This window comes from Eumetopias jubatus, unplaced genomic scaffold (genome assembly GCF_037043125.1).
Source record: "Eumetopias jubatus isolate StellerSeaLion01/CBP00866 unplaced genomic scaffold, mEumJub1_p1.0 scaffold_4, whole genome shotgun sequence".
NCBI classification, from domain to species: domain Eukaryota; kingdom Metazoa; phylum Chordata; class Mammalia; order Carnivora; family Otariidae; genus Eumetopias; species Eumetopias jubatus.
This window is the reverse complement of record NW_028274810.1, coordinates 13482872-13509636: the sequence shown is the minus strand read 5'-3', so window position 1 is coordinate 13509636 and position 26765 is coordinate 13482872. Positions and strand designations below refer to the sequence as shown.

Below are 26765 nucleotides of genomic sequence, written 5' to 3'. Positions count from 1 at the left end.
TTCTAAATTAAAGGTGTTTTTTCTCTATTTCAATAGTTTCTTTGAGCTACTGAGAGGATAATCTGATGAGGATTATCCAATCTGTTCCTCTGATAACTTTGGCCTCATAAGCATAAGAATTCTTGCTTTATTTTCCATAAACTCCATAAATTGAGGACATTCTTTTGTACAGAGAATAATAATTTCAGGGATTATTTTCTTTTGTCACATTTCCTGAATCCTTAAATATCAGATTTCACTCTCAAGGTACTGTTTTCTTATAGGGCATACCTATAAGAAACACAATAGAGTGACCAGGACCTCTATGGTGTTCTTAGAAATTACTATGCTCCAAATTTCTTAAATATCTGTGAATACATGATAGTGAATCTTTCACAAATTCTATTTTGGTTAATATTTCTAAATCCATATGTTTATTTTTCTAAATTCATCCTCCTTTATTTTTCACTACTTCTTTTAAGATGCAGAGTACTTTATTAACATTATTTTACGGATAAATGTTTATAAGGAAATGACTCGCCTTCCCTCTGAAGGGATCTCCATAACTCTTTTTTTTTTTAAGATTTTATGTATTTATTTTGAGAGAGAGAGAGAGCCTGAGTGTGATTGGGGAGGAGGGTCAGAGGGAGAGGGAGAGAGAATCTCCAGCAGACTCCTCGCTGAGCGCAGAGCCCCATATGGGCTCAATCTCATGGCCCTGAGAACATGACTTGAGTCAAAACCAAGAGTCAGATGCTTAACTGACTGAGCCACTCAGGCGCCCCCAGGGATCTGCATAACCCCTAACACACTTCATGTCTGCCCAGCTAGTACCTCACGCTTGACACTGCTCCCTCCTTATCAACCTCATCTTTCTGGTTAGAACAAGTGAGATTTGAAGATGCTTGATGACAATGATAAAGCCATATTGCTGGGAACTCCACCTTATCTCACATGATGGTTAAATACTTAATAAATACTTAATTAGAAATAAACTTCTCTTAACCCCCTATGTTCTAGTGTTCATGTGTCAAAAGATACAAAAGAAGCTGTTCATGGGATTTAAAAATATATGGTGTTATAAAAAATTATATATATATATATAAAATGTTGGCCTCAAAGAGGAAGTCTGAACTCAAGTTTGCAACACACAGCTTGGCGGATAGTGGCAGTAAACCATTATTTCGTCATCTCTGAAAAGTAGGCATAGTCACAGAAGCAAGTGAAAAGTTCAGTCCTAGGCGACTGGCGTCTTACGACCGGACTTTGTCTTAGAAGGTAAATACATTTACCCCATGCTTTTAATCTAGATGAAATAATCATTCACCCAAAGAAAACGTCATCTAATTTTTAGTGGTTTCTATCATTTTTTTTTCTGTTTAACTTTATTTGGTGGGGGAAGTGCTGTATTTGAGTGGCTGCACGTAGCTGGTGGATTTTACGGCAATCGGTAAGAGTCTTCCGGTACTGGACAAAACCTGAGAAAGTATATATAGTGCTGTTTCTATTTTGATTTATGCTCTGTCAAATGTTTGGAGTGTTGTTTTCAAACGGAAACGTGTTTCCTGCTTTTCTTGGCCTGGATCTGTAAGAATTTATTTCCCTGCTGCACTGTGCGATGGTTTTGTCTTTCAGAATGGGTTGGCCCCCAAATTTTTCTGTGGGATGGTTGTAAATTCAGAGCCACTTATGTGAGGGTTAAGATTTTACAGGAGCCTACGATCCTCTCATCTTCCACGTCCCCAGTGGCGAGGTCTGATATAAATTCACAGGATAAGATCATGCTCTTTTTAGGACAAACATATATTTCAATATTTTAAAAATACTCTATATTTTCTGGTGCTCTGCAAAGAGCACTGTTGACTTTTAAATTAGAAAAGGAGCAAAAATGCTAGAAAAATTGTTACCACTGGTGATTCTCCTGCGGATGGTGGGCTTCCTAGTCTCGTGTCTCAGAATTCTCACCAGATGTCCCTTGTCGGCGCTTTATCCTAGAGTATGTTATTTGGTCGATTCTAAAGACTTATTATTGTCGCTGTTGTGAGTGGCACATGGTGATGAGGTATCCTTCTAACCCTCCCCATGTCCAAGGACTGGAAATTGATTTACTTTTGAAAGCTGAATAAATAAACACAAATAATAGAGGGCATTTACTGTCTAAATAAATTACCTTAAAATATAGCAGGTCTAAGCAGAGTCAAAAATTCTTATCATGGGTGTGCCTAAATATGAAGTAAAACTGTGGTTTCCTAACATGGTTTTGTTCTTTAAATAAAAGTGGAGACCATTTTTATCAACAACGAAACGGGTTAAGCAAGCTATCATACATGGCTATAACGGAAAGACTTCTCACCACTAAAAATGCTTATAGAAAGTTTTGAGTGGCATGGGAAAGATGTTTATGATTTAAAAAAAAACTTAGTAAAAACAACAAAAAAGGAGATATGAAGTCTCAACTAGCTTTTAGGAAATTCATGGAAGTATAACTAAAAAGAAATACACTAAAATATTAATAATTGTTAGTAGGATTTCGGTGATTTTACTCTGCTGCTTTTAGGTAACTTCTACTTTTTAGTACAAATAAATAAAAGGGAAAATACAGAAAAGTTAACATAAGAAGTAGAACCATAGCCTAGATAAAGACACTGACATACTTGAAAAGACAATATGTGCACAGACTAAAAGTTCTCATCCAGCCTAGAGGAAGGATCTTCACGAGAAAGTGGGTCAAAGGTTACCCAGCACTGCCAGGGAGGAGTAAGGCAAATATGTTAGATCTCTATGATGTTCAATATTAAAATCATCCATTCATCTTCTCCCATACTTAGTTCAATTCAATGCCAAGCAAAACTGTGGTTTTAACTGGCTTTCTCACGTGTTCCAATAGAACGCGCTGGTGACACCAACATGTTCCTTATGTCATTTCAGTTTATATATCAGTCTCCTGTGAGTTAGTTGGTGTGAGTTGGTTCTGGATCAATCAGTCAATTCTTGGTGCCCTGCTAAGATCAGATTTGTGGACCTGCACAGCTGAGGACTGGTTGCTGAGGTGTGGTAACCACACCATGTAAAGTCCGTGACCACTGTCCTCACTAGAACACCCACCATGACTAGCCTCTCTCTCATCAATACTGCTCTGGTATTAAAACCACAATCTCAGAGTTCGCCCCTCTGCTACCTTTACTTTCTAGGCTTTCAAAGAGGAACATTTTTTATTCTCGGGAAGACAGCATGGGAGGATGGCATTCCAAACCTGAACCCAACAATGGTAAGTCCAGGACAGAAACTATTACCTGCCTCACTACTGAGTTAACACGGCCTGGATTAACCAGTAACTGTACTAAAGAGTTGCATGGGACAACATTTCTGAAGTTGGAAGAATTAAATTTTACCCAATGCCAGGAAGAGTGACAAGGGGAACCAGGGAGAACAATCTGTCCTCCCAAGTTGAGTAAAAAGTGTCTGTGTGCTCAGTACGAGACCAGCTGGGTAGCTTAGGACAATGCAGTTCACTTCCCTTACTGGCCCCCTGTTTATAGCGCCGGCCTTGGGAGAGCTCACTGTGGCTGCCTTTGGCTAGTCACTGTTAGAAGCTGCCCTGCAAACAAAGCAAAAAACTAAAAAAGGCAGAAGCTTCCAAGGTCAAGTTCCCCAAAACTTTGGGAAATGCTAGTTCTGGGTTTTGCTTTTGATTCTCTACTCCCTGGCCTTGACATTGTCTGCTCTGTCCAAGGAAGCTCATCTCCCTGGGGTCCATTAAATCTTGGAGGGAGCAACAGGAGATGTGTTTGTTTGTCAAACGGGCACATGGGGCGGCAGAAACACGAGGCTCCTCTCCCGCGTGGGTAGCTGATTGTTTTCTCAGTTCTAACTCTAGTTTTCATGTTAAAGGATCCAGGATGTGAAACATCGTTCTCTCCTTTTGCAGGGTGGGGCCCTCCATCGTTTACCTCCCCTGGGTGCTTGGACAGGGTGGGGAACCTGGGGACATCTAAACCGAAAAAACTCAGGAGCCGTGGTGGAGACACTAAGCCCCTTTGTGTTCTCTCATCTCCCGCAGACATACAAAGTGCCAGCACAGCAGCCCCAACCATTGCCTCTGCACCCTATTTCCTGGAATACACCAAGTAAGCCAGCACTCTCCTGCCTATCATTTCATCTTGTACTGCATGGCAGTGGATTTTGTGCTGACAGCCTCGTCTGATGCGAGTTGAGGAAGCAGGTCTGGGGAAAAGGGACGAGAAACAGTTGAAGAGCTGAATCGTTTTTTTATATTTAGAGTGTGGGTCTTAACCAGGAGTGCCCCAGGAAGGGGAGATCCTCCAAGAGATCCATGAATCCCCTCAGCTCATTGATAAACTGTGTGTGTATGGGCTTATGAAGATTTTTGAGGGGCGCAGGAGCCCACAGTTTGCACTGAGGCCTCAAACAGTTCTGGAACCCCAAAGCAGAAAGTTGAAAAGCCATGGGTAAGAGTAAAAGTCACTGAAGCAGCATGAAAGCTATTTCAGGGATTCACCCACGGGCGGGAACGGTGACCCTCTGGCCTTTGGCAGAGGCCTTCAGAAAGCCCAGTGGGTCATCTGCTCCCTTTCTTTGCCAAAACAGGATACAGCATTTGGTCTTAGCCTTTATCGCGGGGGTCCTACTGACGCTGCTGCTGGTGGTCCTTATCTTCTTCATCAGAAAGAGCTACAGGAAATGTAAGTGGTCCCTGAGAGCTGGGACAGCTCTTCTGGCTCTAACACTGAGAAGAGCTGCGGGGGAGTAAAAGCCTGGTCCCTGACCTTGTCTGCAGACTGAGGACCTGAATCCCTTTGCTTCTCTCCCTGCCCTCCCCGCCCCTCCATTTTTGCCGCCTCCAACGCCCACCCCTGCACCCCAGCCTGCAGAGAGAGGCTTCCCATTCCTCCAGGCCCCATTGGTGAGACTTGTCCCTCTCTTTCCTGGCACCTGTGGCAGGTCACCGCAGCCCCTGGGCCCTGAATCCTCCCTTAGACCCTCCCTCCAGCCGAGATCCTCCGGCCAAGGTAAGACGACCACCCTGCTTCTGGGACACTAGGCATGTGCATCTTCTGATCTCTTTGGTCCTCTGTGACCCCATCCTCTGAGTGGCTTCTAAAGAGACACCTTCGTCCAAATTGAACTCACTTATTCCTCCTCCTTCTTCCTCTGCAGCTTTCATCCCCGGAGGAAGCACTTACCTATGCGAGCGTAGCTTTCAAAATCTCAGAAGAAAAGAGTGATCATCTGACCAAGAAACATTCTGCACCCTTGGAGCCAGTTGTCTATGCTCCAATCAAAGTGACGGACTCCCCCTGCCTTTCCAATGAGGCTTGATGCCAGTCCCTCTTATTCTCGGCTCCATCTTTATATATCACTTTCCCTTAGGACAAATTCTGGACCACAGTGTGGCCAAACTAGTTGGAGCTGTTTGGGTGGGATCTGGAAATGTTAGCCAGCAGTTGTGAAGACTGAGGGGTAGTCCTTCTCTTGGCCTGAGAAGAGACTGCCGGCCCTCCTGCTTGGACGGACAGCCTGCTAGCCCTTTGAGGGCTGAGACAGCCTACCTGGTCCCCTTCCAAAGTGTGTGGGTACAGAGCCCAGCGCACAGTGTTCACTCACTGACCAGCTTGGAAGAAGTCAGCCAAAGGGGCAAGTTAGCAAGATTTACAAATAAAAGCAACCGCTCTTGCAATGCTGGCCCCTCCTGCATCATTTACTTGTCTGGTCCTGTCATGCCCAGAGATCTGGAACTCCTCCACAGCCAGAAGCCTAACAGAGGTGACAGTACTCCAGAACAAGCTCAGGATTGATCAGGGCCCAGGTCTCAAGCTCAGCACCAACTAGCTGCGGTCTTTTGGTAAGTGTAACTGCTTCCTCGTGAAAACAGAACTAATAACATTTACCTCTTAGTGTGAGAATAAGTGAGATGTCATCTCCTGAGGTAATTTATATGTCCCAAGAGTTTTACACAAATGTAAGATTCCTCTTGTATAAAGCGCTATTCAAATGTAGAGTCCACCTTTTTGCTATAGCATAAAAGATATGCAGAGTGATATTATATGGGAGCTAAAAATTTAAATGTTAACCCTCCCAAATCCTAATGGATGATCCCACAGACAGTCCCAGTAAAAATACCAATAAGATTTTCTTTTTATTTTTTTAAAGATGTTATTTATTTGAGAGAGAGAGAGAAAGCACTAGCAGAGGGAGAGGCAGAGGGAGAAGCAGACGCCTGCTGAGCAGAGAGCCTAAAGCAGGGCTCCATCCCAGGACCCGGAGATCATGACCTGAGCCAAAGTCAGACGCTTAACAGACTGAGCCACCCAGGCACTCCCCAATAAGATTATTTTTCGTTCAGTAAGGTTTCTCTAAAGTCCCTGTGTAGACAATAAACCAGAAAGCAAATCCAAGAAAATGTATAAAATGAAGCAAAATAATATAGGAAGGCTAGCCCTTCCTATAACTAACACTTCCTATAACTAACACTAACTAAAAGTACTGTTTTATCAAGCATGACTCATTAAAATGTTTTCGTGGTTCGTGAGTAAACACGTTCCCATTCCTCCAGGCCCAATTGGTGAGACTTGTCCCTCTCTAAGAAGACTAGATATAGATATACATGAGGAAATTGAGAGTATGATGAAGATGGCATATCTAGTCATTTGGAGGAAATTGGTTTATCCATAAAAGGTGTTTCGACAGTAGGCAGCCATGTGGATGAAAATAAGATCAGATCCACATCTCCCTCCTTAAATCAAGATAAATTCTAGATGCATCAAAAATTTAACTACAAAGTAAAAGCATTAGGAGAGTGTATGGGAGAACTTTAAAAATAGAGTGGTCCCCGTCTCAAATGTATGACCCAAAGCCAATAAGCCAGAAAATTTGATTAATTAGACTTACAAAATACCATTCAAAATGCCAAGCCTGGAAAATATTGCAAAGCATCTCATAGCCAAAGGGCTAATTTTCTTAATATACTCAGAGCTCCTGTAAGTCAGTAGGGAAAAAATCAGCAACTCAGTAGAAAAAAAAAAAAAGCACAAAGGATGAGTCTGGGTTGGTCACAGAAAAGGAAATATGAATGGCTTTTCAATATATGAGGAGATACTCAAGTTTACTCATAATAAGAGAAATAGTAATTAAGACTCCAATTAGATGTTTTCCATCAATGAGATTAGCAACATTCAAGAAGTTTGCTAACAAACTGCTTGGGCAGGCCTGCGGGGAACCAAGACGCACATACAATTTGCAATGGCAGGCAATTTGGCAAAAGCTAACCCATGTTTTAAATCCTATAGCTGCAAAAACATCCTGTAGAAAATCACCTGTATAGTTTAAATTGTAGCATTCACCAAACTGCCTAAAACTTAGTGAGGCTCATCATAGTCTAAGTATATTCCAAGTGCTTGGCATGTGTTCATGGAAGCCTCACAAAACACTAGGTTACAATTATTATTATTATTCCCATTTTAGAAGAGAAAGGGAGACACAGAGGGGCTGAGTATCGTGCCCGAGTTCTCATTGTTAGTAAGTAGTGGCGCTGGGGCTTGGCTCTAGAGTTTGCCCGTTTTTCCACTATGTTCAACTCTGAAACAGTGAAAGAGCAAGAAAACCCTCAGTGTCTATCCAGAGGGGACTAGCTAATGGAGTACAATGTAGCCATTAAAAAAAAGGAAGCCGCTCTATGTTCTAGGAAGAAAAGATCTCTAAGTTAAGTTAAATGTAAGGTGCAAGCTGCTGAACAGAATTCTGACTGCTCTGTTCATGACCAGGGGAGAGAGAGAGAGAGAGAGAGAGAGAGAGAGAGAGAGAGAGAGAGTGTGTGCGTGTGTGTGTGTGCGCGCGCGTGCGCGCGCGTGCCCGTGTGCACCGGTATTTGTACATATTTAGTCTCTGAAAGGAAACACCGTCATCTGCTCTCAGTGAGTGCTCCTGGCCAGGGGATCTTGATAACTGAGGGACTGAGGGGCAGGGAGGGGAGGAGTTATTTTCCCTTAAAAGCCCTTTTGTAACTTTTGAAGTTCTTCACTTCCCTTGTTGAGGATCTTCAGGGGACCTGATACCTGGTGCTCCCATCCCCACCTGAATTCTGAACCGGCTGAGAAATAAGAGGACCCGGCTGAGAAATAAGAGGACTCGGCAGATAGAGAACAAAGTACCATATTTATCACACAGCGGGCACTGGAGAACATAGTGTGTATATGGCTGCAGGGAACCGGGAATCCCCTCCCCTCTCCACATCCAAACCCGTGGCTCAGCTGCACCTGGGGCGGGGGGAGGGCGGGTTGCAAAAGAGATCATGTGTACTTTGAAAGCTGCACACACAAGGTTAAAAAAAGGAAGAGGGAGGGCAGAGCAGTTTCACCCAGAGTCTGACCCATGAACTCAAATCAGACGGGTCACTCCTCCAAGGGGGCGTCCCCTGAGGAGTGTTACCTTCATGGGGCTCAGTCTATACGAAAGGAGCCGGAGGGGGAGAAAAGCAGCCTCCACAAATCTCTTTTAACAAGTGTATCAGGTAGTATGTTTAAAAACAGAGGTAGGGAAATTCAAGTTCAAAGAGATCAAATAATGTAGCCACTGTCTCACAGCACGTAGGGGGCGGAGCAACACTTCCATCCAGTCCTCTGACTTCCGATCTCCTGCATCTCGCCTGCACACCAAGCTGCCCCACCCAGAGCAGGCAGAGTGGCAGAGAACTTGCAAGGGAAAGTCAGGGGACCTGATCGAGAGAGCTCTTGACCGCTGGATTTTGAGCAGATGGTGGAAGAGTGGTCCCAGTGTGGGAGCAAAAGGACCAAGGAGAAAGACGGTTTGGGGACGTGGTCTTGTAAAGTGGCCACAGCACAGCAGAGTGGCTGTTCTGGGAGGGCAGCAGAGGCTCTTCTGTTGCTGGCTGGGGGAAGTGCCTCAGGGAGGCCGCTCTAGCTTTCACCGGTTCCCAGATTCTGGGCTGACAGCGCACAACACTACTGACCTTGAAGCTAGAAGCCACGTCAGCTTTCCGGTTGAGAGCTAGTGCTTCCTCAAGGGCTCCGAGATGAGTAAGGGCCCTCGTCCTAGGGCCACCCTCTTGGACATGAAATACCACATTAACTGCCCTTCCCTCTGTTTCCTTGAAGCTTTCTAACAAGAGACCTACGCTTACAGAGTTTTGGGTTTTGTCTCCCTACCATGAAAACTGGTGTGCCCCTAGTCTTGCTGGAGGGTGAAATGAGTAATTAAATAATTGACCGTAGATTTAGAAGGTCTTTGCCAGGGAAGGAAAGAAGAAAAGGCTCTAGAACCCTGGTTCGTGGAATCAGAACAAACCTGTAGGATTCTCAGGGGAAACGGTTCTCCAGATACATAAGTATAAACCCTGCATGACAACTAGAGGTGTCTTCATGTATCGCAGAAGATTGACGCCTGCTTTCTTGCCTTGGATAGGAGCATGGCCTAAGGGAGCCCAGACCGGATTTGCTGTTTGTAGAACCAGTGGGTTTGTCCTTCAATATGTGGCCACGGAGGAGGGACTGGAGTTGTTTTGTGGCTGAGGAAAAAGGCAGCACTTTTGATGTTCTTGAATCTGAGACTCTGGGACGCAGGGGGACTGGTCACAGGAAACAAGGAGCTGGCAGGAATGGGATGGTCCCCTCAGCCCGCCCCTTCCCATCAGGCTGCTGAGTAGCTTCGAGGTCCCCACCGATGGAGGGGTTGGGGTGGAAACTGAAGGAACCGTGTTCATGAAAGACGCTGTGAGAGCCTAGACCAAAATGTGCAGAGCAGGTGCGGAATCGTGTCAAGAGCCAGTCTCCTTGCCCCCGCCCTGCACTGACCCCGGGGCCGCCGAGCATCCTGAGTCCTGAGACTGGCCAGGACCCTTGTTTATAAGATACCAGAAGAGCAGGAGTTCATAAGGGCAGCAGAGGCAGGAATGGGGAGCCCCTGGGGACTCTCTGAAATAGCAGGGAAGACTCCACATGGGTTGAGAAGGTGCAGACATGCAGGTGGGAGTTCTGGTATTTATGGACAGTACAGCCTCCCTTGCACCCATGGCTGCTGATGCCTCCCTCAGTCTCGATTTGTGCTTCTGTATTTGACTGAATATTTCACTCACCACACCTTGGTTTCTCACTGATCCAGAGCGGCATCCATTCAGTCTGGGGACAGTGTCCCATTAGAGGACAATCTTTTCACCCAGAGAACCTGAGACCTGCTGGTTTGGCTTATATCCCTTGCTTTGGTAAGACAGTAGGTAATACCAAGGCAGAAATAAATATTGCAATATTGTACTTGAAACTTTTCTGGAAATACATTCTCCAGGGATATCCCAGGAGAAGTTAGTCGTACCAGAGGGTTCATTCAACACCAATCAGGAATTTATTGGCGAACCAAGAAAACACAAGTGATCTCTGGGCCCCCTGACCCAGATTCTGCCCCTCTTCTTCACTTGCTACTGCTGTTCTCAGCTAGCTGCAAGTGATCGCTGGCAAGTCGGAGGGTCCTGCAGAATACCTGAGATGTCACAATCATGACGACTCTATTGCAGGATCACTTAATTTATAAACTAAATAAATCTTCAGTCACATCTGTTCAGGATAAACCATTTTCTGTGGAGTCAGGACACATGAGAAGGGCTTCAGTGACTTGTCTACTTTGTGGGGAATAGAAAAAGGAAATTGAGTTGAGATCTGTTGCCTACCTCTGCTGCGTGTTTCTGCAGTAGAAGTTGCAAACTCTCTCATGGTGGCTTTATGGGGACTAAACACCACAGCTTGTTTTCAGGACAGAAATCGGCTGTCATTCCTTGAAAGCTCATCGGTCAGTCAGTAGGGAAGCTTGGTACATGGGGTTTGCATTCACCTCTCACCAAGCTTTGGTGATTTAACGCCACTGGACCCCTGCAGAGCCCAGGAATGTCAAAGCCAGAAGGGTCTTTGATTCCAGCTGCCATGTTCCAATTGCCTGAGTGTAAGGAAGTAGGCCACATCTAACAGAGGTCGCACAACTCCTTGCTCAAAAGGAATAGGGTTGGATTCCCTTGCCTCAACGTCCACAACACCATGTGCCTTTCCTGTAGAGTACTTACGCTAGCTGACAATTTTTCATGTGTGATAGTTTGTCTCCCTCCCACTCTACATTATAAGTGCTCTGAAGCCAGATGCCATTTCTTTTGCTCATCTTTGTATCCCCAGCATCTATCATGGTCCTTGTGCATTGAAAGAAGAGTGAAGGCATGAACAAAAACTCCTGGGGAATATGAGAATGGGGTCCTCAATGTATAGAGAAGAAAACAGGCCCAGAGAAGTGAAAAGTTACCCAAGATCATGCCTTAAAGAAGTGACAATGGGTTTTGCAAACATCTACAGTACGATTGTGTCTCGAAGGGAGGGGTCTTGGGCACAACTGAGAAAGATGTTGCTTCGTCTACATTCCCCACCTCCACCAGTTCCCAAAGCTCTTAGAGGACAAAAGGGAGCCACGACTTTGATTTTTTAGGGCTCCTGCTCTGCCAAGGGGCCAAATTATCACAGGGAGAGTATGAAACCTCACAGCCTTAGCTTTGAATTCCAGATTCTTTTGGCTCTATCCTGTGTTTCAGAAGCAGGTGCTTCCAGGTGTGTGTGCGTGTGTGTGTGTGTGTGTGCGTGCACGTGCGTGCGTGCACATGCATGTTTTCTCTCATTCTCTGAAACATTGTTTTTCAGCACTTCCAGACCCAGAGGAGGGGGAAGTCTGTTCATAACTATGTCTACAGTCTCTGTTGCCCAGCATACTTCTGTGGCTTCTGAGCATAAAAAGAAAAACATAAAAAGCTCTGCTGGCCAAACAGTGGTGCTTGTATGTGGTGTTCTTTCTACCTTGTGTCCTCTTGAGAGGTTAGCAGAACCACCCCATGGTGCTCTTGAGGATTTTGGTTTCTCTGATGCTGCCCTAAAGGAAAGGTGAACAAAAATAAAAAAGAGAGAGAGAGAGAGAAAGGAAAGGTGGGCAGATCCACATAGTCCCTGCTGAACAAAATTCCTATTCTCTTTAGGAAGGAGGATCTCTAAAGATCAGGTAACTGTAGAGCCCAGGGCCCAGGAAGAGCCAAAGAGGGAACTTACCAGAGGTGTGGGGATCACAGAAGAAGGTTGACTGGTTTTCTGGCTTCTAGCAAGGTTTTTACCTATAGTCACCCAAGGGCAGAAGGAGGCACAAAGCTTAAGGGCCCTTCCTCTGATGGCTGAAGACCAGGGCTGAGGCCCATGGGCCTGTCCTCTCCTGGCCCTTCTCAAGGAGACTTTTTTATGTCTGCTTACCCAGGGGTCCCAGATGTCCTTTGACAGTCCCTCCAGGTGAACAAAAGGTTTCAAGCAAAGAGTAAGTCTATTTCCCAAAGTTTGTGTGCTGGGGAGGCAGGTGGTCTTCCACACACTGGGATCTACAGTGTGGTTGTCTCAAGGCCTCCCTCCTCCCTAGTCTACACATACTCCTACTTACCAAGGCCACCATGCTCTCTCTGTCACCTCTCATGGGGCCTTGGTCACCATGAAGCAGAATCTCCTCCAGCCCATGGGCTGGTTGCATTGGCCTCCCTGGGTCCAGGCAATAAGAGGGTCACATTCATTCATTTTAAAGCTACTCCTTGGTCCCTTTCATTTTCCCTAATTCCCACTGCCCAGTGGCTACTTACCCCTTCTATTCCTTTGACTTCTCCTTCTTTTGGACAAATGACTGATTATAGTGATGATCTCCAAGCCCGTGATCAGTATGCAGATTATGAGAATGGACATCCTGGAAGGAGTCACAGACAGAGACTTCATGTGGCTCGAATTCAGTTCTCTACTCAGGATCCCCTTTCCTGGGATCTGCCCCACCCAGTTCCAGTAGCTCCTGGCCACCGTGTCCCTTCAAAGTGCTCCTTCCCCCAGCCCAAGCCTGATTGGACTTGGGCTGGTGCGCAGACCAAGCAGGGCCGAGCCCCTTCCTCAGAGACTAACACAGACTTGGAGCAGGAAGATCCAGTGCTCAGACTGGCTGGTTTCTTGAACAGGGGAGACATAAGTTCAGGAGCTAGAAACGGCCAAAATGAAACAGAAGAGAGCAGTGCAAAGAGAGAGGCAGCAAGCACGAGAGCAGCAGATTAGAGAGTGAGAAAAAGTCCCAAAGACACTCCAGACCATTTCTGAGGGTGCCATGTCCCGCCCTTCACGTGTGAGACATTGCTCTCTCCTTAGGACGGATCTTCCTTTTTAGTTAAAATAATGAGAAGACTTTTTTTTTTTTTTTTTTTTTTTGCTTGCTATTTGGATCCAAGAGTCTTAAACTATATTCTTCTGAAAGAAACCACATGGTCACCTTGAAGATCCATAGTTCAGGTGGAGAAGTGGCAGGTGCAAATCAATTGCCACGCTGTGTCACCCTTGCCCACCTCACCCCCCAAAGTCGTTTGTCCTCACCTGGAGCGATCGGCCTTGTGGACCACTCCTGAAGCCCGGCAGCTTCTGGTATTGTTGTCTGATAGGTCTGCATCAGAAAGGATTTGCTGAGAGTCCAGTGAGCCAGTCCCCAAGCCTGCCCTTGCCTTCTACATCTCTGAGTCTCTGGCTGCCATTCCCTCAACCCTCAGAGACTGAGTGTTCCAGACAAATGCTGGGCCAAGGGTGCCTTGCATGGGGCAGAGGGCAGAGGGAACAAGTAGGGGCTGAAATCCAGCCCACGCTCTGCTGGCCAAGCCATACTCCCTGTCACTGGGCTCCGTGCACCTGGAGGCAGGACTCCCTTTCCAGATTTGCCCAAAAGCCCTGTGTGGACTAGAAGTGGCCCATGGTTAGAGAGTCCCAGGCTGAAGGCTCTGGGAGGGGACACCAGAGGCACAAGAGGGCCAGTCCAATCCTTAAGGTATGAGCCAATAGGTGACATCATTGCCACACTGTGCTCCTGACAGCCACCAAAACCCAATGGGAGAACCTCCACCATGGCCACCTACATTGCCTTCTCTGGCAATTCCAGCTGGGGAGGAGTGGGGACTTAAACTAAGGAGCACATTTAGGTGAGACCTCTTTCATCCCGAGCCTAAAACTATACAGTAGAAACATGCTAGGTGTGAAGGATGTCACCCATTCAATAAGATGCTTGCTAAACAAATGACTCGTTGCTCAAGTGTGAGCAAGACTCTCTTTCCAGAACCAGGAGGCTTCCTAGGGCTTCCCTTAAGTTCTTGGTTTGTTTTCCTACTGGCATTGTGCTCTGGACTATGATAGAAAGACCATCCCTTCTAGAAATGGAAACAACTGAGAAGCCACAGAAGGAAAAAAGAGAAAGGTTAGTGCTTTCCATAAGCTCTTTGCCTGAGACAGAAGCTTTCTGATGTAAAAAGAGGTTTTGAGCATTTGACAGAAGAATTTTGGTGAGCATCTGGAGAACTCAGCCCTGGCCCAAAAGAGCAATTGACTGGCTTAGATAGACCTCCCCCTACAGCCTCCAGTCCAACCTACACCCACCCAGCAGCCTCTGGGTGTAAACTGCACTCCTGACCCGTGTTGCCATGATCTTCACCCCCGTTTCTGAGGGTGCTCATCCAGGCACCTGGGTCATTTTTTATAGCCTCACTCACCTCTCAAGAAATGGATCTTCAAGATTCTAGACCTACAAGCCTGGCTACGGAGCACAGGCGTGTGATAACAACCTCAGAGGCTTTCCTGGCCAGCAACACAAAGCCCTCCCACCTGTTAGCCGCCATGAGTCTCTTCCAAATCCCATGAGCCAGATTGCTGTGAGGGAAGGAAAGTTCCAAGAGTACCCTGGAGCCCATACACCCTCCTCTTCCCTGAATTCCAAGTTAGTCCCCAGCCATCAGCAACACCCTACTTTGAAGGGAAGGAGTGACCAGGTTACCCCAAAGAACCTAGGGGGAGCCTGATGTGGTGCTCCCCAGTCTCAGCGAGTATGTACCACACCAATGAATACGAATGACTGTGTGTTACCCCTGACTGGACCCCTGACAGACTCCTTACTTTTCCCAGACCAAAAATCACTGGCGAGGCCTCCTCTGTTGTCCGTCACAACCAGCTCTGTAGAATCCATGTCATCCCTGGCAAAGTCCCGCTGGATGCCGCACCAGTACCAGCCCGCATCCTCCTTGGTCAGGCAGGACACAGCGATGATGAGCTGGCTTCCTGTGTCCCTCAGGGCCACGCAGTCAGTACTGTTGGGTGTGAAGGCAATGATGGTACAGTAGTCCCGGAAGTAGCCTTGGCACCAGTATTTGGGGTGGTCCTTATAGTGGGTATTGTAGCTGCAGGTAGCGGAAGCCATGTCCAGCACAGAACTTTCCTTGACCTTTTCGTCCATGACCATGGCATCTGTCAAAACACACATGGGCACGCGTCCACGTGTACACACACACACACACACACACACACACACCATCGTTCCTTTAAACACGTCGCAGGTCCTGCCATCCTCCAGAAAAATCAGTTAAAGCACAGGAAGCTGAGTTTTTTTTTATTTTGCCTATTTTGGGTTAGCCACTATTAGGGGCCACATAGAGTCCCCCTAAAATTCATATGTTGAGGTATTAGCTTCCAGTACCTCAGAATGTGACTGTATTTGGGGATTGAGCCTTTAAAGAGGTAATTAAGTTACAATGGGGTCATTAGAAAGGGCCTAATGCCACCAGACTGGTGTCCTTATGAAAAAGGAGCTTAAGATCAGATGACAGGCCGAGGGACAGTCATGTGAGGACACAGCAAGAAGGCCATGCAGAGAGGCCTCAACAGAAACCAAACCTGCCCACACCGCATTCTTGGAACTTCCAGCCTCTGGAAATGTGAAGAAATAAATCTCTGTCATTCAAGCCAGCCAGTCTGTGGTGTTGGTTCCAGCAGGCCTAACCAGCTACTACCACAACCCTGGACAAGTCTTGTGCCCTGGGCTGAGGGATCCCCCTCTTCACGAATATAGGTGGCCTCCCACCACTGCTTGGCAGGGGGCTTGAAGAGTCCGAGGCTTAACTGTGAGCAGATCCTCTGCCCCTACCCCCTACTCCACTGAGGCCCCTTCAAAAGGTGAGAAGGTTTGGAGGCTTCTGCTGGCTACATAGGGTTGAGAACAGAGGGAGTCAGGTTCTGCTCTTAGGAGCTAAGAACTTTCCATTTCCTCCATACAAGGCCTTCGGGGGCAGCTCCATCATCTCAGGATATTGCGTAGTGAGGAAGTCATGCACACCATGTCCCCCTTGACTGTGGCTGGGGAAGTATCTGAACAAGGAGCAGAGAGGGGGGCAGCAGGGGCCCCCCTGTCTCTCAGCTTTCCAGAGGTGGGCTAGGTCCCCACAAGTGCTACCTAGGACCAGCCTGCACGGCAGGCTTGCGCCCCCCCGTATGAACTGATACGACTTCATATTTTGTTCTCCTAACAACCCCACAAGGAAGACGTGGTGATGCTCAGTCTAGAGGCCTGGGCGCTGACCCAGGGAGAGACACAGCAGCTGTCAATTTCACCAGGCCAGTCCCCGGGGTCTCATCTCTGGGCTGTGGCACAGGGAGACAGCGGAAAGTCCTGGCCTTGTCCATCTGCACAAACCCTTTTGGGGGAGAATGGGGAGGGGAGGAGAGCTTATGCTGAGAGAGTCCAGAGCCTACGTCTTAGCTGAGGCTTTCAAATTCCTCACAACCCTCTTTTTAAACATTTCTTTTCTCCCCTCATTACCCTCTTATCAGAGCTAAGAACTAGGATGAGTTTGGACAGGACCTCTTATCTCCTCCGTTTATTTTCCTATCCCACTCCTGCCGTGGTTCGAGCGACAGAACCGGCATTGCAAGTAGGAGAGGAGAAGGAAATGCAAGGAAATGCAAGGTGTTTGGGAAGTTTGGAGGCTGGAGATGTTCCTTCCCCATGTCTTACCTGAAAGGACAGTCCAGAAGAGCAGAATGAAGGACCCCATGACTGGAAGGAAGTGAACAACCTTCAACTGGAATGACAAACCATGCCCAGGGGTCCCAGGAATCCTGGATCTGTTTAAGGGAAACCGAGATCTTTGAGCTTCAGTGGTTTTATCCTGTTTGAAGAGACCAGGGCAAAGGGAAGAACCAGTCAATCCAAGCCGTGCTGCTGTGTATAGCTATCCAGGTTGTGCACTGCACAAGCGTACCTCATCAGAGGGATGCCATTTGTGGAAATAAACTTATTTATATAATAATATAGGCAACTGAAAAAACTGTGGGCTTCCTGGCACTCCCAAAACAGCAATGGAGATTCCCCCCTTGGATAAATGCACCCTGGTGCAACAAAGCCTTGTACCCACTTGGAAGAGCACAAGCACACACACCAGCGCTGGCACATATCCAGGTGTGCAACTGAGCCTGTCCTGCCAATGGGCCAGGTGAGAGTGCTAACTTCCCCGACTCCCAAGTGGACACTGAAGCCTCCCCCCAGGGAATGGAGTCAGGGGTGAAACATGAAGCTGTTAGGAGCAGATGCACCCGGCATCTGGAGCATGAGTGTTGTACATGTGGGTGTTTGGGTGTCAGCAGCCAGGGCTGCTGCGCCCAGACCTCTTGAGAGCTTCCAGGGGCAGAGCTGGAACAAATCAAGGAGATCTGTCTGTGCATCGAGAGAAGCTTCTCTTGGTTCCTATTGGGACTCGTGGTCTGACAGCTGATTTTGAAAGTCTGAATTACAGAAGCACCCCTCCGGTGAATCTAGGCCGAACACTACTTATCACCCCCCAGAGTTAGCCCTCCCCATCAAGGGCCAGACGTGGATGAGTGTCCAGGTTGTTCAGCAATGTCCTCTTGTGGGGGAGGGGCCTGTCCCATTCCCACACGGTCAGCATTTGGGCCAGCAGCGGGCCTGCTTCCCGCGCCTGTTCTACCTGTGCCACATTGACTCCTCATCAAACCTCTGTGAGTTCAACAAATAAATCGCAAGGTGGAGAAAAAGCGGGGGAGGGGAAGGGAAGAAGGAAGGAGGAATCTATCCATTAAAAGGGGCTTAGGAGAAATAATGACAAATTGCAACATATGGAATTTATTTGGATCCTGACCAAAGGTCTAGACAGTGACTAGATAGTCAATGATGTTAAGAAATTACTAAGTTTTTTTCAGATGTGATAATGACAATGTCGAGAACCAGTTTCTGTCTGAGGGGCGGCTGGGTGGCACAGTCGGTTGAGTGTCAGACTCTTGGTTGTGGCTCAGGTCATGATCTCAGGGTCGTGAGATCAAGCCCTGCATGGGGCTCCACACTCAGTGCAGAGTCTGCTTGAGATTCTTTCCCCCTCCCTCTCCCTGCCTCCTGGTCCGTCTCTCTCTCTCTCTCCCTTTCTAAAATAAATAAATAAAATCTTTTTTATTTTTTTTTAAGATTTTATTTATTTATTTGACAGAGAGAGACACAGCGAGAGAGGGAACACAAGCAGGGGGAGTGGGAGAGGGAGAAGCAGGCTTCCCGCTGAGCAAGGAGCCTGATGCGGGGTCCGATCCCTGGACCTGAGCCGAAGGCAGACGCTTAACGACTGAGCCACCCAGGTGCCCCAAATAAAATCTTTTTTAAAAGACTGGTGGAATTATGAGTTCCTTTTTTAAAAAAAATTGTAAAATCAATAAAAATAACCAGCCTCAAAGATGGCTCCTGGCATTCATGCTATTGTGCAATCCCTTTCAAAACTGAATTTGGGCTGGCCTGTGTGATCAAAAAAATCAATAAATACTGGGCCGCCTGGGTGGCTCAGTCGGTTGGGCACCCAGCTCTTGATTTTGGCTTGGGTCATGGTCTCGGGGTGCTGGGATTGAGCCCTGCATTGGGCTCAGTGCTTGGTGTGAAGTCTACTTGTCCCTCTCCCTCCCCTCGCTTGCTCTCTCTCAAATAATAGATAAAATCTTTTTTTAAAAAAGAAAAATCAATAAAAATTATGTAACAATTTATAATTCATATAGATATTGTGGTTGTATTTTTAAAAATCAGTTCTTATCTCTGAGAAAGCTACCTCCAAATGGACACTGGGAATGGCTCAGAGATAGCGCCGTGAAACCAAAGAAAGTAGCAGCCAAAGGAGAAATGGATTGGGTACAGATATCAGTAAAGTGCCCAAGACATGAAAAGGTAACATTCTAAAGCAAATGAGAGGCCCAGACTTACAGAGAATGAACCATGTGTCTACTAGCATTCTGAGTATTTGTTGGTGCTCTTAGTTCTGCTGCTGCCTCATCAGGGTAGAATTAATTTTCACTCCTTAGATGTACAACTTAAGAGGATGAGTGGGTAATAACAATAAGCCAATTGATCATTTAAAAAATACCTTTCATAAAAAAAAACCAAAATGTTTGCAGATGAAATAATTTGATGTCCAAAATTTCAAGATAATCAGGGTGGGGCGGGTGGGTAGGGACATTAATGGAACAACATTGGCTGTAAGTTGATCATTTAGTAATGATCATCATTACTAAAGCAGGATAACAGACATCTGAGGGGTCATTATTCTGGCCTCTTCACTTTGGTGTGCCTGAAGTTTTCCATCATAAATAGTAAAAAACAAAAAACAAAACGAAACTCAGGTATGAGGAGGTTCCGTTTTAGGAAATTGCCCGAGTTCACACATCTAGTACCGCACGATGAGCTGATGCTAAATCTTCCACAATAGTACTCTTCCTTCTACAGTAGTAACAACATGGCGAAAGCATAGAGACATTAGACTTCACAAGGGGACGTGACATACACCATGTCATCTGAGCGGTCGGGGCAATAGACAGCTGTTTCCCCATCCCCAGCATACCCACTATGGCCTCTAAGGGCAGAGTGTCTCTGGAAAATGTGCATCTAGTTGTAAAAAACTGAATGTACCCATGGACAATGGCCAGACCATCTATAAAAATAGACCTCTGGACAGAACTCCTGGCCCAGGAAACCAGCGTCTTATCTCCAATAACTGGCCAGGGAAGCCAACCTGCTAGAGGTCAGATTTGTAGGACATCAGACCCTGGTCTCTAGCAAAAGTCCAGAATGCCAAACAATGATCCCTGTGACAACCAACCCAAAGTAGCTAGTAAAAACTGACCGCTCCCCAAATTTTTGTCCGGCTTCCACCTTGGGGCCAACCAGAGAAAGCCGAATATGCTTTCCTAACCAATCACACGGGCTGCCCCACTTGTGTGAGCCCACCCACAGCTTCCCCAGGCCACCAGCCTCCAGCCAGGGCGCAGCGAAGCCTCCCTGTTACCACCAGAGAGCTGGCCCACTCCACGGACCCCTTTAGTCTCTGCCAAAATACGAGTGGCAGTGACTGACTCTCTTGCTATTGCAAGCTTGGGGGTGGCCTTTGCTTGTTCTCACTTGGTCTTCATTTACCCACAGCTGACTTGATTAAAAAAAAAAAAATTAGGTATATAAACCCAACTACTCAACATCTACCTTCGTTCCAGCGAATTCATAGGGAGAAGGAGGAAGCTAACGTCAGTATTGTCTGCGTAGTCTTTTTACGTTATTCCTTGAGAACCAAAAAACCCACAGCCACCCTCAGCTGTCCAGCTGAAGGGAATGAGCCAGGAGACGGGCTCAAGGAGGCTCCAGCAACGCTAATCTCTGAACCTGAAAGCAGGGTGGAGCTCGCCACTTCTACCACCGCTCCTCACCAGTGATTCTTAGTTCATCTTTTCTGAGTCCACTCCGAAAGGTATTGTCACTTTAAGGGCTTCTTCCGGGCCTGTGGAACATCTTAGCCCAGGATGTTCCCATTTGACCGAAACAAAATAAAATATTAAAAAAAAAAAACAAATACAACTCCCCGCAAACCCTCAGTGGGTTTGCTAAGCAGTGGTCTTCAGAAAGAAAGAGAGAGAGAAGGGGAAAGATGAGGAGAAAAGGAGAAGAGAGGGAAAAAAAGTTTTTTTTTCTGAGACCGAGAGACTACAGCTCCTCTTATGACACCAAATGACACCGGACAGACTGCTGCTTTGTTTTGAGAATTGGTCCCTTTAACGCAAGTTTCCCCAAAGAGCAGGTGCTAAGTGTTGATACAACAACTACTAGAGATTGTTTGAAAACTAAGAAATGCCTCTGTTTGGGACTGAAAACTAACTAGCACTTCCCTCAAGGGTCCAACTGGGCAAAGGTAGCTTCTGGGCAGAAGCATGCACCAGGGTCACCAGAAGCCCCACAGTAAAACCCAGGGCATTGTCCTGAGGGGCATTTTAACAAAGCACAAAAACTTAATTCATGGGTGGGGGGAAAGCCCTAAATCAAACAAGGGGATGCCATGAAGGGGAAAAAATGTGGTTTGGGGGGCAGCGCTGGCATTTTTAGAGAAGAAAGATCCCCAAATGTTGAAGGGGAGACTGACGAGATGAAGGCAACCTCCCACACTTCCAGGGACAGTGGAGGCAGGTCCGAGTCATTCGCCTTTAAGATACGATTGTGAGCGGCGCAGGGAAGTGGGTGGGTCGGCAACCCACTCAGTTTGGCATTAGTAGCAAAGTAGATGTAGTCTTCAAACTTTCCAGACAGTGTTCATTCTTCCTGGGGTGACAGGGATTCTCGAGAAGTGAGGACCTTTACTGAGATGAAATGTTAACTAGATAAATATGGTTATCGGGCTCTGGCCTAAGATTGCCGTCAGGATAAACTTTCAGAACCGGCTAAGAATTAATTAAAAAAAAAATCTTAAGTACACTTATTCTCTTTGAAGTGGTGTAATTGAAAGCCCCATCTCGCTGCTCTCATCAGGCTCAGATATTCATTGTTTAGGGAGAGTCCACAGCTGCAAATTTGGAGAGACCAAACCAGAGATGTCCTCTTGTATCTCCAGAGCCACACACAACGTGAGAAGGAGATGACTGGGACTCTCTCCCCACCTGGTGTCAGGATTAATGAGACATCAGTGATAGTACCTAAGGCAAACCCCCCCGCCTCCAAAAATCCAGCAGTCCTCCCAGCATACAAACCACTGTGTTTATCCATGCATCTGCTAATTGTCCATTAGGTGAACTTGAGAGTTTGAACTTTGGAGAAGTTACAAGTCCCTCTTTGTGTCTGAGGATAGGTGGTGAGGAGCTTGCGTTCTCCCAAAAGGCAGGGCTGCGTTTAAATCCTGGCTTTACACTACTTATTAACTGTGTGACTATAGACAAGTTACTTAACCTCTCTGTGCCTCTGTTTTCCTTCTGCATAATGGACGGAACAATAATGGTGGCACCTACCTTGGAGATTGTCAGGATTCGAAGAGCTCATGTATGGAAAGTGCTTAGCACACAGAAAGCACTCCACAAATAATAGCTATCCTGTGTCTCTTTTCTGCCTCTTTTGATCCTTCTTTAACAATTGACAAACGGCTCATCAAGTTGGCAAATGCTCCGATTAGCCCGGGATAAAGGAGCGGGGTGTTATAGGGCAAGGGGTGAGGGCCCCAGAATTCAAACAGGTGAACATGGCGTGGTTCCCAGTGGCAAGTAGTTTGAGTGCCAAGAGCAGCCAGCTGGGTCTGTGAGCCCCAAGTGACCCTGACCCTCAGAAAGAGCTACACAACAGTTAGCGGTCATCTTTTATTTACTCAAATACAGTTACAGATGAACTCAGCAGTTTCAGTTCCCCTTTGTGACACTCTGTTCCTGCTATCTCCCCGGCGTGTGCCGGTGTGGTTCCACACGGAGTGGAACTGAGTCACCACCACACCCATGTCCAGCGGGATTGGGACCTTGCATCAGTTAAATCAATGAGGCATCCTTCAGACTGACTCCTCCTCCTATTTGGGGAGGAGGAACACAGGCAATAGTAATAGTAGGACATTCTCCTCGAGTCAGGCAACCAGAACATTGAATCAGAGAAGAAAGACAAGAAAACAATTAGATTATAGGAAGGGGCTTTAGGGGAGGTACAAGTGGAGGCAGCCAGTCAAATGTTCCCCACCTCAGTAGAAGAAATTAAGGACGACATGAAAGCCCCTGGGTCAGGTGGACAAGTCCTCAAGTGTTTACTGATGCTGAATCCAAAGGTCAGTGGGATGAAGTGTCATCTTTCCCAGACAACTACTCAGAAGTCTGATCCGTGCTTGGGTCCAAGGAATCAGAGGACTGGCAGATCATACAGGTTTTGAGGATGAAAAGATAGGTCTCCCTGAACTTCTTTATTTTATAAGCATAGACAATAGGGTTCATCATGGAGTTAGCATGGGAGAGCAGAATGCCCAAGTACAGAAAAATTTGTGACACCTCACCATGAAAGTAGGTGATACAGTTGATGATGGACAAAGGCAGCCAGGACAAAGCAAACAGGAAGAGAACCAGAAACAGAGACTTGGCCGTCTTGAACTCCCGTCCGTAAAATGCACCCGTTTCTTTGGAGCTTGAAAATTTCTGATTCAGTTTGTTCCGGATGATGTAGAATATGTCAAGATAGATGGCGCACATGACAATCAGGGGGATTAAAATCCAAGTGAAGAAGCTGAAGTAGACCATGTAGTCCATCCTCATGACAGAACGGAACTGGCAGGAAAGGAAGGTGACATTTCTGTGGTACTCTGAGGTCAGTTTCATGTTCCAGCCAAACATGGGCGTCAGTCCCACCAGGAACGACACCAGCCAGCAAAGGCCCAGGGCCAACCATATTCTTCTTTGAGTGGTGATCCTCCTGTATCTGTTTGAATGGAAGAGAATGGATGAGTTCATTTAGGAATTGCTAAAGGAAGGAGCGGGGGCGATGGGGATGGAGAGAGCAGGCATTCTAGCAAACTTCTCTGGGGGACTTTTTAAAAGAAATATGATGTAGAATGGGTTAGACATATGTTGCCACTCTCACAGCTCCATTTCCAGCCCAAGAATTCTTTGATTCGTGGAAGGTAAGAGTTTTCTATGTCTCTTGCGATTGCCTACCCAAGATGATCTTGTTTTGTTCGGCTGCGGGGCTGAAGGCCATGAGTTCGACTCTGCCTCTCCCACCCCGCCCTCCACCAGTGCCCGCCCCTGCTTCTCTATTTGCTCTGGCGGCCACACTTGGTGTTCGAGTCACAGGGCTGTAGGGAGGCGTGGAGGTCATGCTGAAGTGTTTCCAGGACCTCAAACGACTCGTCCAACGAGAGGCACCATTCCTCCTTCCACCGTCCTTCCTGACAACATCCACACAGATTACAAGAAGGACACTGCTTTTGTTACGTACTGACTGTGTCCTCGGGAGACTGTATCTCAGTTACATCTCACAACAAACTGAAGCTAGTTTTACGACAATCTCCATTCCCTTCCCGGTGACTGGGTGAGGGAGGATAACAGTAGTTACAGCGACCACTGAGTGAGCATAGACCGCACGCAGGCATTTTTCTTAGAGCCTGATATGTGTGACCCATGTAATTTTATGAGGAAGTGGCAATGACTGTCCCCACTTTATAGGTGAAAAAAAAAAAAGAAAGAAAAAAAGAAACAGAGGCAGGTAACCCGGACAAGCTAGAAGTGGCAGAGGTAAAATGGAAACAAGTGAGTCCGAGTTCAAAGTCTCTTAACTGCTGTGGAAAGATGAGGAACCAAAGCAGCAGAAGTCACTTGCCCCAGCTCAGATCTCAAGATCTGGCCTTTGAGCCTGGGCTTTTTAGTATCAAAAGCTTGTTTGCAGCTCCCTCCCCATGTCTCTTCCCCAAGACCAGAGAGGAAGAGAGCAAGCTGATTGCCATTCAGGACACCTGGGGAATGAGATGTCTCCACTTGACGGTCTGTTCTGTTCTGGTCCCATCACATGAAAGGTTGCTACTACTTTCGGCAATGGAGAACTTTTTTTGGTCCCCTCCTCAACTTGGAAGAGGAAGCAAAGTTAAAATAACTTTAAAATAACCTACATCTGCAAATAACAGAACCGTCCATTTATTTATCTCCTCCTATTCTTCTCTGTCTGCTCCTTATGTTATCTAGTAGGTCTCTTATCATTTCTAAAACTCAAGAACATTTTTTACTAATTAAAGATGCATCAAGCTAGAGATGCTAATAAAAAAAATAGTAAATAACGATGCATCAAGCTTTCGTCCTCTTTAGCTCTTCCCCAGTCCCAGCTCAGCATTGTTAAATCCCTCACACACCAAATGGTGCAAAGAAACTTAGTGCCCTCTTTCAAGATCAGAGGCCAGACTGGATGTGTTTTCAGGGAAGAAGCCCCATGTCCCAGGCACCTCCTTCACTGCCCCACTCTGCCCCCTTTTACCTGACTGTAAGTTTGACTCGCAGGTATCGGTCCACAGCAATGGCCAGCAGGGACATGATGGAAGCATGAGTGAAGATCAGCAGCAGGCAGGTCATGAAAAGGCAGTTATAAAAGTGAATGGTGATGCCCAGGCTGATGACAATGGCCAAAGGCATGACGAGCACCCCAACGGCGATGTCAGCCAGGGCCAGGGAGACAATGAAATAGAAGGTGGTGGTCTGCAGGCTGGGGTTCAGCTTGACCACCCAGATGACCAGCACGTTGCCCACGATGGCACAGAGCCCGATGACAATCTCCACGGTGATGTAGGTAACCTTGGCCAACAACAGGGCAGTGCTATTGACAGCCATCTTGCTCTCCCCAAGCGTGCTGACAGGATCTGCGTGGCCCAGGGAGCCTAGCTCTTGCCAGGCATCTCGCTAGAGGTCCAGGGGCAGCAGCAACAGTCTAAAATTCACGACTCGCTCATTCCCTCTCTTCTCTGGTGGGACACTCCCTTGGAGACCCCGGCTTTTCTTAGAGAGAGCCCATCCAGGGGCAATCACTTTCCGCCCCTTTGCGGGCCACACATCCCTGGGCTCCCAGAAGCGTGAAGGACAGTTCTATGTGGGTTGAATCTGAAAGTGTCGCTTCTCTTAGTTCCGCAGACAGACACGCTCAAGGCCTCTGCCTCCTGCCCCCAGAGGGCCACTCGAGCTCCATCCAGATAAGCACCCCTCTTCAGGGGTGTTTCAGGAAGTGAGATGGGTCAAGAGGAAGCATAGACCAGAACGCTCAGCAAGACGATAGAAAGAGCAAGGGAGGGGTGTGAGGGGCATGGAGAAGGCTCAGAATTCATTCACTCGGGGACTGGATGGGAGTGTAGCGCTGCGTGGGAGAGCAGTAAGAGCACGGACTCAAATATTCTGGCTTTCTGCTACCTTAGCAGAAAGATCCCATGACAAGGAGGCAAATGGGAGCCACAGGGGAACAAGAACTAGATTTTGGTGGCAGCCTTAGCCAGAATTTATGGTTTCTTAGCGCATGCTACAGATTGAATGTTTGTGTCCTCCCCCCCCACCACCAAAAAAAATTTATAGATTGAGATCTGAGCCTCAAAGTGACAGTATTAAGAGGTGGGGTCTTTGGGAGATGCCTGGGTCATGAGCATGGAGCCACCAGGCATGGGATTAGTGTCTTATAAGAGACACCCCACAGAGCTCCTTCACCCCTTCTGCCATTCATGAACCAAGGAGCTGGCTCTCGTCAGACTCCAAATCTGCTGGCACCTTGATCACGGGCTTCCCAGCCTCCAGAACTGAGAATTTCTGTGACTTATAAGCCACCCAGTATTTGGTATTCTGTTACAGTAGCCTGAACAGACTAATACAGTGCAAAGCAGCAAGCCCTGAGAATTGAGTGGCATGAGTTGACTCCTGGCCAGGCATAGCTGGGACCCAGCTTTTGCCTCAGAGATCCTCTGCCAAAGGAACAAGCTAAGATGCCCTGCTTAGAAGGGCAAAAAACACAGCACCTCCCATAAGCACATCTGACTCGACATTTCCCCTCGTCGGCCCCGCACACCCACCGGAGGTCTCACATGCCCTCGCCCCAGCAACCAGCCAGTGACAAACCTCCTTGAGGAACAACAGGATGACCGG

General features: G+C 47.1%; 2 protein-coding genes across 3 annotated transcripts; one reads left to right on the top strand and one right to left on the bottom strand.

The window, feature by feature from the left end:
- The first annotated feature begins 1331 nt into the window (after nt 1–1331).
- Nucleotides 1332–18888, top strand: CUNH1orf162 (chromosome unknown C1orf162 homolog). The gene is made up of 7 exons (XM_028102194.2): nt 1332–1429; nt 3171–3247; nt 4040–4106; nt 4588–4682; nt 4942–5009; nt 5158–5842; nt 13271–18888. The coding sequence occupies exons 2-6, from the start codon at nt 3211–3213 to the stop codon at nt 5317–5319; spliced, it is 429 nt and encodes a 142-aa protein (XP_027957995.2). The 5' UTR covers nt 1332–1429; nt 3171–3210; the 3' UTR covers nt 5320–5842; nt 13271–18888.
- ADORA3 (adenosine A3 receptor) lies at nt 10413–26765 on the bottom strand. 2 transcript variants are annotated; one of them, XM_028102019.2, is made up of 6 exons: nt 25126–26765; nt 16861–16970; nt 14970–15317; nt 13413–13479; nt 12647–12747; nt 10413–10624 (listed from the first exon to the last, which is right to left on the bottom strand). In XM_028102019.2, exons 1-6 carry the CDS (start codon nt 25473–25475, stop codon nt 10554–10556), a joined length of 1047 nt encoding a protein of 348 aa, XP_027957820.1. In that variant the 5' UTR covers nt 25476–26765; the 3' UTR covers nt 10413–10553. The 2 variants fall into 2 exon arrangements, with proteins under 2 accessions (XP_027957820.1, XP_027957819.1); XM_028102018.2 differs by lacking the exons at nt 10413–10624; nt 12647–12747; nt 13413–13479; nt 14970–15317; nt 16861–16970 and adding an exon at nt 22477–23580.

Excerpts from the sequence above, each read along its gene's own strand:
- CUNH1orf162 (XM_028102194.2), top strand. The coding sequence starts at position 3,211 with ATGGGAGGATGGCATTCCAAACCTGAACCCAACAATG. Across the intron at positions 4,107-4,587 it reads TATTTCCTGGAATACACCAA|GATACAGCATTTGGTCTTAG; the intron begins GTAAGCCAGCAC and ends TTGCCAAAACAG. Across the intron at positions 4,683-4,941 it reads CAGAAAGAGCTACAGGAAAT|GTCACCGCAGCCCCTGGGCC; the intron begins GTAAGTGGTCCC and ends CACCTGTGGCAG.
- ADORA3 (XM_028102019.2), bottom strand. The coding sequence starts at position 25,475 with ATGGCTGTCAATAGCACTGCCCTGTTGTTGGCCAAGGTTACCTACATC. Across the intron at positions 16,971-25,125 it reads CGAGTCAAACTTACAGTCAG|ATCCAGGATTCCTGGGACCC; the intron begins GTAAAAGGGGGC and ends TCCCTTAAACAG. Across the intron at positions 13,480-14,969 it reads TGATTTTTGGTCTGGGAAAA|ACCTATCAGACAACAATACC; the intron begins GTAAGGAGTCTG and ends TTTCTGATGCAG.